The following is a 16,914-nucleotide window of genomic DNA, read 5'->3' as shown; positions in this document are numbered from 1 at the left end:
GCCTTTATATACCAAAAACTTTATTTACACAATGGATTCAGTCAACAGTTAGATTAACGTTGTTGCTTTGTTAAAAAAAAAAGAAAAAAAAGAGGGGAAAATATTGAGGCCGAAGGGTATCAGAGTAGCCATGGGTGCCGCTGCATCTGCTCCAGGGTGCAGCGTTGAGTCGGGTCTAAACTCAAGCACATCCACAAGAAATTGCCACAATCTGATCGAGAAAGAGCAAAAAATAAGGTTGACGCTGCAATGATCTTGTGTGATAAACTGTTATAGGAATTCAAAATTGTTCCTTACCTTCAGACAGATCCCTATTCAGCCGAAGCTCCTTAGAAAGGAACATGCGCGTGTCGAACCGTTTCGTTCCGTCTAATAGTTCAAAAAGCAGCGCACCCAGGTGCCACACTGTGGTTGGACCAGCACAATATGGACGCTTGTGCGTATACTCTGGAGGAGCGTAGTGTAAGGTTCCTACAAAGGAATGGACAGAAAACAACATTGGCGCTGGCGTGTGGCACATTATCAGCGGTGCAAAGTCTTACCGAAATAGTCATAGTACGGTTCCATGCTCACTAAGCAGCTACAGCCAAAGTCTATGACCCGCACTCGAGTGACGCCGGGCGAGGCCTCCAGCAGAATGTTTTCCTGCTTTAGATCTCGATGGAAAATGTTGGCAGCGTGCATTTTGATGGAGGCGTCGACCAGCTGCTTCGTGATGAACTGAGGAATACGCAAGTTAGACGGGAGTCACAACAAAACCGTTGTGGTTACGAATGGCACCCGGTGTAACAATGTTCATGTCGTCACTCACGAGTGTGCTCTCTGTTTTTCCATTTTATTCATTCATCTTTATGGCCTAAAAGTGTTTTCATTAAAGTAGTTACTGTAATTTCCCACATGATCACATTTGGGGGGGGGGGCAGTCTTGTTGTGTTGCGTTTCTACTAGAGGTGGCGAAATGAGTGCATTGATTTTGAGTTAATTTAAAGTTCCTTTAATGCCACAAATTTTTTTTTTAAATGTGTGATTAATGACCGCCCCTTATTTTGAAAGCTTGCACTGGGGGAATTCCAGTCGCAACGCAGAATTTCATAATAATGCATATATTTGTGAAGTCTGGGGTTAAGTTGTATTTTACAAGTTTGAAAATGTGCAGAATTTCACAAGTTACTTCATGTTAAAGGTTCGATCGCTCTTAATATGAAAAGAAAAATGCACTGAGCTGTCACCAACATCTTACATATGCAACTATGCCATCTCGTGGCAAAAAAAAAAGACCTTAACACAAATCAATATCACACTCGCTTTTTACAGTATGTCATTTTAATTGTAACACAATTTTATGAATTATTATGAAATGACTGTATCAATGACTAAACGATGAAGCCATATTTCTATTAGTTTAACAATTTTATTTTAACAAGCGTATGAAAACATAGAAAATAAATAATTTATTGTACTTTTAGAACAGATATAAAATGTGTGATTAATTGTGAGTTAACTGTTGAAGTTATGCGATTAATTACAATTTCAAATGGACACCCCGAGTTTCTACTTTAGCTAATGCTAAATGCTATCTTGCCTGACAGTTATGCTATCTTTGTTGACAGTTCAACAGCGCTAAACAAGCTGATGCGCTCACCGTTTTCCAGGGCTGGACTGGCCATCTGGCGTACAGGACAGATGCCCGGTGGGTCTTGGCGGCCAATGTGGTGCTATTCAATGATTATTTTTCCTCCATTTTACACCAAGAGACTGGCCCACAATTTAGAAAGGAGCAGCCCATTAATCCATTTACAGTACGGAGAGAGCAAACTGAGGGTGGTCAGGAATCAGGCTGGGCTGCCAGGGCCCGATTATTTGTGCCAGTCCAGCCCCGGACCTTTTTTTGCTCCGTTTACCTCCCGCCGGTCTGGCATTTTTAATTACCTTTGCTTCATCCTCCTCAAGTGTCCGTCGGGTCAAGTATGTAGACAGATCCATGGAGCGGACTGGCCTCTCCATAACCAGAACAAGCTCTTTCTCCAGGTCGCATATGTCCAGCAGGGATATAACCGCTGATTTCCCATCCGAGTTCTTTATGCTGGATGCTTGTAGCATGAAGACGGCCTCCAAGGGGACCGTATGCATCTTTCCATTTATGCTCTTATGAAATAATTAACGTATTTAGATTTAGTGCTGATGCAAAAGGGAAGTCTTAAGAAAAATGAACTGAGGTGTAAAAACAAATATAACACTCACCAATGGGACGTTTTGGACTTTTGCTTTGGGGATGTATTTGATGGCCACCTTCGGGATACATTTGCTTAGCTTTGTGAACAAACATGTCGGCCTTTGTACAGTGCAAAGCGCCTACTTACGGGATTGAAATCCGTTTTTCTGTGACCTGCATAGACTGATCCGAAGCCTCCTTTGCCAATCTTGGCAAACTTCTCATATTTGGTCTCAAACATGGCTGCACACGACACAAGAGGATTTGCTGTATGGAATGGGAAATGTGGAAATGGGAATTTGACTTTTTACACTCTCTTCTTACCTCGACTTGTTGAAGTGAAGAGAATTGCTTTCACCTGGTCTAAGAAAGAAGTTTTGGGTTTCAGGAAAGACTCGCTCTCGGCTGGCAGGTCCTCCTCATGCGTTGCAGTTGCTTTTTCTCCCAAACTTCCTCTAGGTGGCACTGTTCTGTCAGACACCTTTTCAGATTTAACACTGTGCTGGCTGAGGAAAGTCTCTGGTCTTGTTGTGACAAATTGTTTCTCTTTGCTTTGCTTTTGTGTTGTCTTTACGTTTGGTGGCTTTGGCAGCCTTCACCGACGCTTCAATCGGTTTGCCGTTCCGTTCATTTTTAAGGCTTGTACCAGATTGTCCGTCGCTGCCCTTCTCGAGCCCAACGGTATCTTCAACCCGCTGCTTCTTTCTGGCGGCATCTCGCCTTGTGTCAGCCTTCCGCTTTGTCCCGACAGTTTCCGTAGGGCGAAGGTGGCCTCGTTTTGTGCCGGTCATTAGTTTGGGTCGTTTAGCTGGCACAGACTTAACCGGCAGCTTTTTGGCTCGGACTCTTTGCTTACTCGTGACGGTCTTTTGTTTACGGCGAGACCCTATCCTCGTCCTTGTAGCCTTCAAGGGCGATTTTTTTGGCCTTTGACCTCTGCTTCCTTATACGCGTCTCAGATTTTATGACACTGGTAACGCTGTACCTTTTTGTTGCTGCGTCCTTTTGATGGCCTCTTTTTTTGTGTGTTAGCTTTTTGTTTGCTCGTTCTGGCAGCCACAACTGTGGCGTCGTCTTTGATTTCCTGTTTACCAAACTTTGTGTCAGCCTTCCTTTTGGTTTCTCGAGCAGGTCCAACCTCCTTAGGTGTCATCACTGTTAATTCACTGACCTTTGGGGTTGTGTGTTGCATTGATCATGTATTTTTGTGAAATGTTTGCTTTTTCTAAGTTTCCCTTAAAATTGACTGAATTCAAACGCATTTTCGTGCTTCTCTGAAATTGATAGAAAGAAAGTCAAATAAACATTTACATTCAGGGTTGAAGGTGTTACCAACCCTTTTTTTAAGCCATTTATTTATAATCAGCAGAGATAGAAAGTAAAAACCCTGCCAGTTTGGCTTTAGCCTCTCGTGCTAGCTAGCTAGCACCCTAGTGGGTAAACAAGCATCAGGGGAACTAGCTAGCAAGCACGTAGGGCTAAAGACAAACTGTGGCAGGGTTTTTACTTTCTGGACCTGGATTTACCACCTCTGGTTATCGGATAGTCTTTAGTTTCATGTCAATTTATTATGTACATATAAGGCAGGTTCTAACTGTGGATCAATTTGCTTTATATAGCCGACTGTCTGAATTATTTGTAATTCACAGACAAGCTTGACACACCTAACTTGATTCAACTAAAGGCTAAACTAGTTGTATTAAGCTTTGATTTAGAAGTATACGCACCGCAATAGTCGTCACGGGATGGGAAATGAGAGATCCCGAATGTGTCCATGTGGTTTCATGCGCAAGGGAGAAGGATTATTATAAGCACAGAAATTGTCCGACTATTTGAAGGAATCACTGAACTGCACCACGACATACAATGTATACTGACTACATGTAGGCATGTTTTCATTATTAGGAGTTTAACACCAACTAATACTTTTTACATAATACACACACGTACATAATCACAACCGCATGAAAGGTACTACTTGAAAAAGCTGACTTAAAAAAATCACTGATGACAACATAAAGAATTTGATGCAAAAGTTGATGATGATGTAGGTGATGAGTGGGATTTATTTTCCCCGATTATGTCGTGATCCCGAGTTGTTGTTGTTGTTGTTGTCCTTAGAGTCTCTGATGCCGCAGGCCTCCAGCGTCACTGTGATGGTCTCTCAGGTCTCTTCGTATGATGTCATTCACTGCAAACAGGAATGAGCAACTTAAGCATTTAAAGGGGAAGTCAACCCAAAAATGACAATAATAGGTTCTATGCAGTCCCAATGGTCTAATATTGCATTCTGGTTAACATTGTGTTAGTGGAATATGAATTAAGCAGCAAAATCCAGCCGTTTTTATCCATCTCAGTGGGCGGCCATTTTGCTACTTGCTGTCGACTGAAGATGACCTCAATGGTGCTCAGAGCTCAGGGAACAACCAATCACACAGCTCAGCTTCAGAAAACAGGTGTGTCGTGATTGGTCGCTCTGAACCTTGAGCAACTGTGCTGCCATCTTCAGTCGACAGCAAGTGGCAAAATGGCCGCCCCTAAGATGGATAAAAACGGCTGGATTTGGCTTCCTAACTCTTATTCCACAAATGTAATATTAATCAGAATGTCATGTTTAAACTAGTGAGGTCACATATAACATATTATTGTCAGGAAATATTTAACTCATTCACTGCCATTGACGGCTATTGACGTCAAAAATTCATTTGAACTATTTATATTAGTTTACAATTTCTTTCCACTTTTGTTAACAAGAGTATGAAAACCTAGAAATGTTTTTTATTGTACACTTAGAACAGATATAAAATTTATGATTAATCATGAGTTAACGATTGAAGTCATGCGATTAATTACAATTACAAATTTTAATCGCCTGACACCCCTAATTTTTAAGAATCTTTTCTTTTTTTTATCTTTTCTTGTATGCATGAAAAATGTAATCGCCTGACGGGATTTCAAAAAAGAAGAAAATATTATTAAAAATTAGGAGCGTCAGGCGATTCATTTTTTAAATCGTAATTAATTGCATTACTTCACAAGTTAACTCATGATTAATCACAAATTTTATATCTGTTCTAAATGTACAATAAAAAAAATAAAGAATTTCATACTGTTGTCAACAAATGTGAAAAAAAAAAGAGTTAAACTAATAGAAATAGTTAAAATGAATATTTGACGTCTATAACCGTCAATGGCAGTGAATGAGTTAAGGTTGACTACATTGCTTAACCTGTTCTGGGTTACAAGGCATATCCACCAAAAGAAGGATGAATTAGAATATTTGCAGTTATATTAGTGTCCACCAGATGCCACTGTTTCATTTCTTTTCTGTGTTTTTTTCTTCCTTAGAAGATCAAGAATAGAAGAACATAAAAACACTGTTGGATGTTATTAGACTTTTTACCACTGAGCCAGTCGGCACCAGACACTACATAGACACACTGCAGCTTTGTTTGACACCGGTTTGGCTGTTCTTATTTGCATATCTACTTCCCTTTACTGTAGCCGCAGGGAAGATAACAAACATTTGAGTCCACGAGACAACAAGATCAGTCTGCAGGACTTGCAACGTTTGCAATGACGTTGTTGCACTCTCGCTTTTGGGGAAGACAGCGTTCATGACACCTCTGCAAGTGTCTGCTTGCAAGCGAAAGTATGAGTAAAAGCGAGAGTCACAGCAAGAGACAGGAAAGGCAACAAAAGAGGCCTCGGCAAGAAAACCACAACTCAGGATTTGCAAGAGAGCGCTTGCAACGCGCCTGCTCGTTGTCTTTAGATGACTTTTCTAAAGAATTTGCAACTGTGGTCAATTGGAACCACACGGACGACATAAGTAAATATGGATTATTGCTATACACAAATGACTTTGTTCTTAATATTGACACAACTTAAACATGAATTGCATTTTATCGTACATGCCTTCAGGCACATTCTTGAGATCTAAACTTTGGGTCATTGTTCTACTGTAATTGCATTTTAGATTATTTCATTGTGTTCTTTCATGAGCAGGTTATTTTAGTTAACGAAAACGACAGAAATAACCAAAACTCTGCCCGAAGACAGCTGGGATAGGCTCCAGCACCCCCCGTGACCCTTGTGAGGAATAAGTGGTTACGAAAATGGATACAATTCAAAATACAGAAAAAAGTAAAATAAAAAATATATTTTTGTTAATGAAATAAAATAAAAACAAAAATGCTTTAAAAAAACAACTACATTTTACGTAACTAAGACTAACTAATTGTTGCGAAAATGTCCTTTGTTTTAGTCTTTGGTAATGAATTTAATACATGAGCCTTTGGAGTTGATTATAAATGTGATTTTTAGTATATTCATTTCGATATTAACCGGATTAGGAACATTTGAAAGTGTCACGCAGAAGTGACATCATCTGGCAGGAGCCAATAGAAAAGCACCTTCAGATAATGTTGCTCCCAGGAGATCATTTCGCGTGCTTGACTTTTGGCTCCAATTTAACTCAGCCGAAATGCAACGCGAAGTTAGAAAAGCGTTACTTTTTACATTTTACCACGGTGTTTATTAAATATTGCACTCAATTAATACACTTTTAAAACAATTTTTTTTAACTAATACTGAAACTAACAATCTAAACAAAAACCACGCATATTTTAAATAACTAAAACTAACAGAAACACCCTGAAAACTCATTAAAACTAACTAAATTAAAAAACTCAAAATGAACTAAAAACTAACTAAAATGAAAATTTTGGTGCCAGACAAAAACGTACTCACCGTCTTCCAGGTAGACACAGCTGACGTCCTCTCTTTTTACAGTAACCGTCTCCTGAGTCCGAGCTTCTTGGTTGTCTCCGTTTGACCCCGTCTGGGTTAAAGGCTTCCCACAAATGTCACTTTGGACAAATCTGGAAGGCGGTGACGTTCCTAAAGACGGCACAACTTGCACAGAATTTTGATGTCTCGTCGATGAGTAGGCCTGGAGCGTTTGTATCACTTCAGGGCCTTGGCTCAGTTTGTCTGTTGCCGTTTTGACATCGGAACCCTGACGTGGTTGGACGTTGGCAGGGACAGACGCTTTAAGGACGTTACCATGGATGGTGGTAGCATAGTTTTGAAAATAAAGTTGACTTGTAGGGTGGTACAGATCTGACTTGTTGATTAGATTGCCTGTTCTTGACTGGTAAAAGACGGGTTGGTAATCCCACGGATCCGACGCATTCACACTGAACGGTTGAAGAATGCTTTCCTTCTCCAACCGATGGAAGAGTGACTTCACTCGCGTGTCAGACCGAGTGTCGGAGTAGTCGCATGAATTCCCCTGCCATTCATCCAGAGGCTCCGTTTTAATGGCTGGGGCGCAAAAAAGAAAGATGATAAGATGTTGGGAGGTGGAAGTGATGCTGCAGATGAGCTACTTGATATATTGTATTTGACTCCCGTTACATTGAGTGTAGGGATGTAACGATATCGGCAATATCGTGATGTCCTCATATTAAAATTGACACAGTATGGTCGTCGCCATGTCACAATATTAAAAGTAGAGATCGACCGATTTGTTTTTTTCAGGGCCGATACCAATTATTAGTAGTCAAGGACGCCGATAAACGATATTTGGAGCCGATATTCATTTTCTAAAAGGGACAATATCGGCATCAAAATTTGAAAAAATACAAACTCCAGCTCTTACATTTTTTGAATTTTTAAGAATATGTTTATTGAACAACTTTTAGGGTTTGTTAAATATTGGAGTTAAAAAAAAAAATCTTAGTCAATAGACATCTTTGTTTGAAAAATCTAACAAAAGGTTAAGGGATCTCCCAGGGGCAGTAGCATGTTTTCAAAAGTTAAATAAAAACTTAAATAGCTCCCGATTGTTTTCTACGGTAGAATTAAAAAATATCCAAAGTACTGTTTTAAATTTTTTACTTATCTTAGTTTTCATTTCAAACAACAACAGAAAGTGCAGGGCCAGCATTATCTCTGGAAATGGAAATAATGAAATCCCCGAAGTTAACACTTTGTTAAATGGATCTCTTATCGGGCATATGATTATTCAAAATGGCCGATGCCGATATTCGTCAAAATGCTTAAATATCGGCAAAGCCGCTGATCGGCCTATCCTTAATTAAAAGCACGTACATCTGTAAAAAGGCAAGGTTGTATTCCATTTGTCATCATCCGAGCACCCGCTGGTGGTGAGTTCAATAGAGAATGTTTCGGCCACTGCGGCAGTTGTTACTCCCATAAATCATCATGTCAGTCATACCAGCTAATATTTTTATAACATCTCAGTGGAAAAACATTACTTTTCGACCGCTTCATTTGTGAACTAGACAATGATACTTTGTGCCGCAAATCCAATGTGAGCACAACAATAACGGGAAATGACATGATTCTTTGTCACTTCTGTTATATAAAAACATATTGTTGTCCTTTTTTTTCCCCAATATGAGTTTTTTTTTTTTTACACTATCGATAGCTTTTTTTTTTTTTTACATCGCCAGCCTCCCCCCACAATATCGTGGTAACGGTCGTATCGTGATATTTAGATATCGTTACATCCCTAATTAAATGGTGAGATAAATACCTATCAGAGGGGTGTAGATGAAGTGCTGAGGTTCACTGCGCTTCTTCTTCCCATTGATGACATAGAAGTTGACTTTGACCGGGTGACAAATGGTCCGGTCTCGATATAGAGGGACCTCCACCATCAACATATTCTGAAAAAACGGTGGTGATTGGAGGCGATGGAATTCTTACAACTGATCTACATTTGAATGTCAGGAAGGCAACTGTTGTGCAACGACAAGCAAACTCACACATTGGCTTTTTTCTCGGTCCCTGTTTGCCTCCACTTCCCAGATTTCTTGGCCGTCTGAAAGTAGTGCAGAAAGTGGATTTAAACCGTGAAATGTGCTTTCTGTTTGTTATTGAGTGGATTGTTCAACTCGCCCCCCACTTGATTACTCTCCTGCTCTTCTTTTTCTTTTTTCTTTTTAAATAAAAAAAATAAATAATCAAAGATTGCCTTTTCTTACCACATCCTGTTGACTGAAACCCATGCAACCATGAAACTGTTTATTTGGTTGCCGTCAGTAGGTTAGGTTCATTCTCACAAAACAGAAGCAGCAGAGCCGGATAAGAAATTTCTGTGTAAAATGATACACTTGCCTACGGTTCGATGACATCCAATATAAGAGCTTTATCGGAAATTTTGCCTGTTGCTTTATGAATATATGAACATTGTGATATATGACATTGCGGAATCCACCAGGACTTAAGACTCAACCAGGAGGGTCGGCTGGACTGAGTCTCGGTTTGTTAAGACCGAATATTAGTGATAGACCGATATGGTTTTCTCAAGTCCGATACCAATACAGATTGTTAGTAGTCAAGGAGGCCGATAACCGATATTTCAAGCCGATATTCGTTTGTAGTAAATGAGAAAATATTAGTGCCCAAATTTTTTTTTTATTACTTTTTCTTTTTAAGCATATAAAGAATAGACAGCTTTGTTTACAAATTATAACAACAATTGCAAGGAGCTTGCAGGCTCATCAGCATGTGTTAAGCTAAATTAAAAACTAAGCAAGTAAATAGTTCCCTAAAGTTTTCTACTATAAAGTTTTACAAAATGTCAACATAATTTCTTCATAACATTTTTTTTTTTTTAAGTGTAAGGAGTTCTTAGTGTCAGCACCATCTTTTATAAAGTGGAAATTTAAATAAATTAATATATGACAAATGGATGCTAAATTGCAAATGTAGCTAATTTGGGTTTTTGGTCAGGGTTTGTAAAAGGATCTTCGCACACAGGGAAAAAAATGGTCTGAATATGTTTAAAATGTTTTTGCGACAAGTAAAAACTGTGAACATTTTACAAATCCTGATGAAAACCCGAAATTTGCGACGTTCGCAAGAATTCACCGTTCGGTGACATAACAGCTTTATCGGCCTTCAGTTTCGGATTAACTGTAAAAATGCCAAATATCGGCACCGATAATCGGCTCGGCCGATAATCGGTCTAGCTCTACCGAATATCACTTTGCTGTTTCTCATTGAACTCTGACCTTGTGTCTTCTCTGAGAACATCACTCTTGAGTCATATGTGAAGTTCTGCCCAGTCAGGAGCATTTGTTGCCCACCAAGTACGGAGCATCGGTCCAGGTTCTGCATCGTGACCACAGGGATCTCCTGAGCTGAATGCTGGGCTGAACAAACACAGTCGGTTCAATGTCTTCATTACAAAACATCTGTCTTGGAAGAGGTGCTATTTATTTATTCATTTATTTACTTTTACAAGAGCAGAGGCCACTTTGAGGATAGGAATTATTTTCAAGAAAATACAACAGTCCGAAGAAATGTGGAATATCATTACGTTAAAACGTAAAAAAGGTCAACCCGAATGCAATGATGACGACTCATCTTTTGCGACATCCTTACAGCATTCAATTGGATGGGAGACCACTTGAAGAGACACCAAGGGGCCTTCGGGTTGCGGTATGTGAACGCGAAACACCAAGCGTACGCGAGTGTTTTTGCGTCCGACGTCGGTCTCGCCATTCCGCAGCTCGATGTCGGCGTTTCTTCGCTTCAGAATTCCCACGCAGTCGATCCTGGGGATACGTGACAAAAGGTCGCCAGTAACGCGTGATTCTGTCACTGGTGGGAACTAAAAGAGCAAAATTGGTTGAAAGCTTAAGGAAACTGAATTGTTTCTTATTAGGGGTATACTCTGATCTGGTTGGAGATCATTAAAGAAATTGCTTAGCATTTTTGTTGTTGTTGTTTATGTTACAAACAGTAAGCATTGAATGGGACCAAATCCCATGTACTAGCATTGCTTCACAGGGACTACATTTATGAGCCTTCTACAAGATTTAGTTCAAATTGTTTGCAACTGTACGGAAGCGTATTGCATTCACTTGAAAAACAAACAAAACTCCTGTTTTTTTTGTGTATTTTTTTTACATTTTATTTTGTTTTTCTGAATTTTGTTTTTTCTGTTTTACTGAATATTTTTCTTCTGTCGTAACAAAAAAAATTATAATTAAAAAAAAAAGTTCTGGAAAAACAGGAGAGAAAATTACTCAGAAAAACAAACAAACAAAAATATTCAGAAAAACAGAGCACCAGCTCCTGTTTATCGTTGAAGGTACGTTGGAGGTATGTGTTAGAGGTAAAAGTTACTCAGAAAAAAAGAAGCTTGTGCTCTGTTTGTCAGAATATTTATTTTCCTGTTTTTTGAATAATTTTTCCCGTTTTTCTGAATATTTTTTCAAATGTTTTTCTGAGTATTTTGTTATGACAGAAAAAAATTATTCAATAAAAAATATGCATTTCCAAGCCCTTTCCCCCTAACCCCAACCATCAAAAATGATTGCCTACCACTATTCCTTACCGTAACCTCAACCATAACCCAATTCAAAGCTAAACTCTAAAACCAAGTCTTGACCCTCAAAAAGAGGTCTAAACTTGTGAGGCCCAGCAAAATGGCCCCACATGGACGGGTGGGCCTCACAACTCTGTGAAATCCTGAAATATTAGTCCCACTATGTAACAAAAACAAGACCACACACACACACAAAACAAAGATCCCCCCCCCCCCCAAAATAATTTCTTCTTATTCAAGTGAATGCAATACGCTTCCCTACAACAGTTTTTTTTTTTTTGCATTTATGGCTGTGGTTGTAAACACTCAGAGGCCTGCATGTCTTTCATGGAAAACCATGCTGGGAAACAGGAAGTGGTGCATGTTTTCTTTCATCAGCAACATGAAAATGCGCTTTAGTTTGTGTAAGCAGCCACCATCATTCCAATTTGAACACCCTGAGAAGGCCAAAGAACTTCAGCAAGTGTTAATATCTCTGGGAACTGTTTTTTTTTTCCACGTAGGCTACTCACACCACTCTCATGTTGTTCTTTGGCTGGAGAGGGATTTCTAAAACTTTGGTCCCGTTGATCATCCTCTCCATGCTGGGAGTGGTCACGGTCTTCCCGGCGATGCGGTGGGCCTGGTAAAACGCGTGCGGCTTCAGCAGCCTCTCGTCGGCTGTCCCGATGAAGACCTGCAGGCCCAGTGGAGCCGTGCCTCGATAACCGTGGAGCTGATGGTCATGGTCCCAAAAAACGTATTTATATGTTTTTAAATGTTTTTTTTTTTTTTTTAATGCTTGAGCATACAGAAGGCTTTGATTCAGCTTCTGACATGAAGAGGTTTGCTTAAAGCAATGGTAGTTATTACAAAAAACGGCCAGCATGTGGCAGCAGAGTATAAGAGATCAACCAGGACTTTGTTGCAAAAAGGCTCTTTTCACCAGTGTTTTAAACAGATTTGTGATGAAAGAAGTATCTCCATGTTTTTATAGCAATAGAACAAAATATTCTGTAGGCCTTGCAAAATCCAGTAAAACAGCTGGGAGCGAAGGGGGTTGCTTCAGTGAAAATGGCTGCCAGACAGCGAGTTAACGGCTCATTAATTCCTTTGCCAGGCCAGTCCATAAAGACGACCAATTAGGCCATATTTGCATTTTATGTGAACATACATGCTCGTGCGTTTGCAGCCGGCTTCAACAGGCCGTACCACAATCATGGACTTTGCGGGACTGTGCAACTTGAATTTGCACAGCTGTCTGTCTTAGATAGACACAACGTCTTGCAGGAAATGCTATTTCGCTTCTGCTAATTTCGAATCAACGGATGTCATAGACAAGAAGTGAGAGTGACTTTTTTTCCCTGCCAGTTGCTCGATGCCCAAACATAAAACGTCACAAAGATGTTGAACGCATCAAACCAAATACCTGGACTTCGGGGTGCCCGCCATTTGGTGTCTTGACAGGTCCGCGGCTGCCCTCGGTCTCGTAGTGAGCCCTGTGGTGAGACCTCGGGTGAGACTTGATCGCCAGCTCGTACTGACTTGACTGACTGGGCAATGGCCAATCTAGAGAGGGTAGAGGCGCCAAGGAAAGACCTCTTAAGGAGAAAGGAGAGATAAGAGACGAGATTCTGGATATTCTTTCAATTTGAGATAGAAAAGCAACACACCCAAACGCTTCCAAGTGGACTGGATGAGGAGACCACGACGTTGGTAGTACACAGAAGCCTCCGGGTCTGACCTCAGCTCCTATTCTTCCAACCCTCTGCAGTTCATGGCCCTCCCTGTACACACAATCTGGCCTTTGGTTTGGCCCATTTGCACCTTGCGCCGCATCTTGAGACAAGATGCGGCCGCCGGCCTCGTCCGCTGGGCACAGCCCGGAGGCCCGAGCTTGGGACTGCCGCTCGTAAGAGCCGAGCTGGTTGTAAGGCGAGGGGATGGGGCTCGGGCTCCGGGAGCGTTGCTTGACGGGAGTGGCCCCTGGACAAGGGAGGGCCTGGTCGTCGTGGGCGCGCTTGCCTTGCGGCGACACGGAGCGGCAGCGCCGGTTGACGAGCGGCGAGGGGGCGACTCGGTGCTGAGGCAGGAGGAAGAGCTCGTCGGTGAAGCTGTTGCCGGGAGAGGAGTGGGCGGAAGATGTTTGGATACCCTGAAGGAAGGGGCAGAGGTCAACGGTAGACAACTCTGAGGCACACGCGCCTCTGTTGGAAGGGGAGATGCACGGGGAGGCTGACGATGGCGAGCATCCATCGACCGGCCAGCCTGTGGAGGAGTTGCTGCTGGCGGGGCTTGCGCACTCCCGATAGCCTGTAAGGGCTTCGATGCTGTGCTGGAAGGCCCGAGGGGTTAAAGAGTCCCCCGACGGAGTGATCTCGATCCTGGGGCTGGGAGCCCGAACGATCCCTCGTGTGGCCGCCAGGCTCACGGGGTCGAACGTCAACTCCGATGAGCTATCTTCAGCTGGGCGGCGGCTGGAGGAGGAGGCATCCTTAATGATTGCAGCGTGAGGGTAGACCTCCAGGAGGGCGGGCTGTTCGCCGTCATCTGCCAATACAACCAGTGACGCTCATTTGCACGCAGATTTGAGAATTGAACAACTAAATATATATTTTAGTCAAATGCAGTTGTGTGCGACGTCGTAAGCGGGGTCAGTTGGGCTTCCCCTCGTGATCAAAACCCTGCTTTTCCGATGTCTCTTAGATTATCCTGTGTGTGTGTGTGTGATGTGTTAAGAGAGACCAGAGGTGGGCAATTTACAATTACAATTTACAACATTTTGCAGGTCCGTCATTCGTCAACAAAACAGGCGTCCGTTAGTGACGGACTCAGAGGTCCGGCAGTACGTGACCCGGTGAGTGACGATTACAATAGTGGGGTTTCCATCCACCCATTTTTATTTGAATTTTCAATTTTCAAATGCCAAACTAAAACGCTAGAAATTCAGAAAAGGACCCAAATTTGCAAAAAAAAAAAAAAAAGGTTATACGCTTAGAGAGAGGCGGATTTTAAAGCGTATCAAAAAAAAGAAAATGCACATTTTGGCTATGGAAACAGGTTTTGTGAATAAACGCTGACAAGACCAGATACACGTCGCACGTTTTGACCGGATATTTATTTACCTCGCGTACGGGGGACGACGGAAAATAAATATTTTGGGAAATAATTTACAGAAGCGAATATTAATGCAATTCTAAATAGGAAGCAGCAAAGAAACGCTACGGTTGATCAAGAATTACTCAAGCAAACTCATACGACGTCATCGCGCGGCTTCAGCCGCTTCCTGTTCTTCTTCTTCTAAATGACTGGTGGATCACATCTCTATGGTGTATACCGCCACCTTCAACAGTAGAGTCCCCTCTCAATATTTGCAAAAGAAGAACAGATAGAAACATAAGTCGCGTGTCCGTTTTGCGCATTTTCAGTAAATTCGCTTAAAAAATTAAAAACAATTGGACTAGTGAAGGATGAAAACCCGCTTCCGACAGTGCTTAGTTCGAAAAAAAACAGGCGGACAGTCCGACAGAATTACTGGTTAAGACTGATTTTTCATCCCTGCTGACAATCGTAAATGTTAAACATCTCAAATATGTGCCACGGAAATCCCTGAACACCGAGTTGGGCCGAGTTGTGATGTGAACTGGAATGTTTGAATGTCAACTAGACACAGACCTGAAGCTCATGTTTTTTGCTAGACACCGATGGAAAGGGTAACTGGTTGGGTAGTTCCCAGATAAGCTAAAGCTAACTACCAGCCTGGTATGAGAAGCCAAGATATTTAAAAAAAAAAAAAAAAAGGACACACATTAACTCCGCTTTAGCCACTTTAGATTTGTTGGCATAACAATAATTTCATGACCACAGAACTACAGTACTTTGAGACCTCCACAAAAAGCTGAACTATTAATGATAATTGAGGAGTGGTGTATTTACATTATGTTAGCTTAGCAAGCTACGTGGTTCATGGAGGATAACCAACAAGACTGCTGGTGCTCTTATTTTGGCGTGCGGATGCTTCCAAATAATGAACCACCCTTTGTAGACATACATTTATTTATTTATTTATTTAGCGTAATTCTGTACCTGTCCATCTAAGTCCCTACACCTGTACAAAATGTATCAAGAAAAAGACTCAAATGTTAATTAGTATATGTTATGAGAATTTCGTGGTTCGGTAGGTGAAATAGTTTCATGCATACATATATACACACAATATAATAATACAAAACTCATCTACACACAAGCTAAGAAATAGTCATTGTAGCTGCCATATTTTTTGTGCACTTTGGTAAACAGGAGCCGACGACATTGAATGGACGCTCACCTGGGATGTAGCCGGCAGAAAAATCCCCACCAGGTGGATTGTAGAGAAACAAGTCTGAAAAGTCCAACTCTTCCTGACTGATGTCAGTCGCCATCTCCAAACTCTGATAATATTATAATTTCCGATGAATACTAAAGCTCTCAACGGCAACAGCCGACAATGTGAGCTGTGTTTTGAGGCGCTCGACTCAAAACTGTGAACTTCCTGTCACTGCTTCGTGCGTGCGTGCGCGCGCGCGTGCGTGCGAGCCTGCGTGTGCTTTTAATTTTGCTGTTCTGATTTGCACATTCCATTGATAGAATGAGTTATTTAATTAGGTTGGTTGAATTACATCGGCACTTAAATGTGGCGGACGTTGTGACTTTATTTTTATTTATTTATTTATTTTTAATTAAAAGGTTAACCATTTTGACCACTAGAGGGCAGCATTGCTCAATTTATTCCCACGTTGCACTTTTGAATACAGTACAGTAGTTTTTCTCCCATAAGTAATTGCACGTGGATGTTTTTTTTTTGTGAAAATGGGCTCCGAAACATTTTTTTTTTTCATAAATACAGTGAGTGTATTTTGAGAACAGAGTTAGAGTTACATTTTCAACAACACAAAAATCACTATCATAATCCTCTAGTCCAATGTCTTTAATCCCTGCCTCTTAATGTTTAAATGTGCAATTGATTTACAGTATCATACATAAGTACCGTATGTATGCAAATTTCCCAGTTGTGGGACTAATGAAGGTTTTTCTTACAATTACTGAAGCTAACAAGTAATTAGACAGCTATACTTATTTAATTTCATACCATGAACCAAAAGTTTAAATGTAAACACCTGACACGAGGCTGATGTGAAAAGCCTCCCCTCCACAATCACTGATGCTGAACTTATCAGTGCTTAAAGCCATGTAACGGTGTATTTCTACCGTATGTTTTTATAACATAAGCTTCTTTTAGCTTCCCCTCTTCTTAACCTAAGCATTCAAGTCTCCTGTAAAAGTATGTGATTTTTATAACATGATGGCAGACCGT

The 16,914-nt window shown here is 41.1% G+C and overlaps 2 protein-coding genes and 1 long non-coding RNA gene across 4 annotated transcripts in view; 1 reads left to right on the top strand and 2 right to left on the bottom strand.

Moving 5' to 3' along the window:
• LOC147167615 (uncharacterized) overlaps positions 1-16,914 on the top strand; it is a 29,183-nt gene that overhangs the window by 3,362 nt on the left and 8,907 nt on the right. The gene's annotated exons all lie outside the window — the stretch shown is intronic.
• Positions 105-3,132, bottom strand: LOC147167617 (serine/threonine-protein kinase pim-2-like). Its single transcript, XM_086088078.1, has 7 exons — positions 2,537-3,132; positions 2,361-2,455; positions 2,242-2,289; positions 1,930-2,145; positions 543-720; positions 298-471; positions 105-211 (listed from the first exon to the last, which is right to left on the bottom strand). Exons 2-7 carry the CDS (start codon positions 2,451-2,453, stop codon positions 120-122), a joined length of 801 nt encoding a protein of 266 aa, XP_085944204.1. The 5' UTR covers positions 2,454-2,455; positions 2,537-3,132; the 3' UTR covers positions 105-119.
• Positions 3,004-16,069, bottom strand: nfatc2b (nuclear factor of activated T cells 2b). The gene is made up of 10 exons (XM_086088077.1): positions 15,889-16,069; positions 13,235-14,111; positions 12,991-13,162; positions 12,095-12,297; positions 10,634-10,806; positions 10,261-10,401; positions 9,010-9,065; positions 8,778-8,910; positions 6,965-7,540; positions 3,004-4,403 (listed from the first exon to the last, which is right to left on the bottom strand). The coding sequence occupies exons 1-10, from the start codon at positions 15,980-15,982 to the stop codon at positions 4,330-4,332; spliced, it is 2,499 nt and encodes an 832-aa protein (XP_085944203.1). The 5' UTR covers positions 15,983-16,069; the 3' UTR covers positions 3,004-4,329.

This window comes from Leptonotus elevatus, chromosome 10 (assembly GCF_054856555.1).
Source record: "Leptonotus elevatus isolate MCC_2025b chromosome 10, RoL_Lele_1.0, whole genome shotgun sequence".
NCBI classification, from domain to species: domain Eukaryota; kingdom Metazoa; phylum Chordata; class Actinopteri; order Syngnathiformes; family Syngnathidae; genus Leptonotus; species Leptonotus elevatus.
This window is presented reverse-complemented; position numbering and strand designations above follow the sequence as displayed.

Excerpts from the sequence above, each read along its gene's own strand:
- LOC147167617 (XM_086088078.1), bottom strand. The coding sequence starts at position 2,453 with ATGTTTGAGACCAAATATGAGAAGTTTGCCAAGATTGGCAAAGGAGGC. Across the intron at positions 472-542 it reads ACCGTACTATGACTATTTCG|GAACCTTACACTACGCTCCT; the intron begins GTAAGACTTTGC and ends ATTCCTTTGTAG. Across the intron at positions 212-297 it reads GAATAGGGATCTGTCTGAAG|ATTGTGGCAATTTCTTGTGG; the intron begins GTAAGGAACAAT and ends TTTCTCGATCAG.
- nfatc2b (XM_086088077.1), bottom strand. The coding sequence starts at position 15,982 with ATGGCGACTGACATCAGTCAGGAAGAGTTGGACTTTTCAGACTTGTTT. Across the intron at positions 9,066-10,260 it reads GTTCTCAGAGAAGACACAAG|ACGGCCAAGAAATCTGGGAA; the intron begins GTCAGAGTTCAA and ends CACTACTTTCAG. Across the intron at positions 8,911-9,009 it reads ACCGAGAAAAAAGCCAATGT|AATATGTTGATGGTGGAGGT; the intron begins GTGAGTTTGCTT and ends CCGTTTTTTCAG.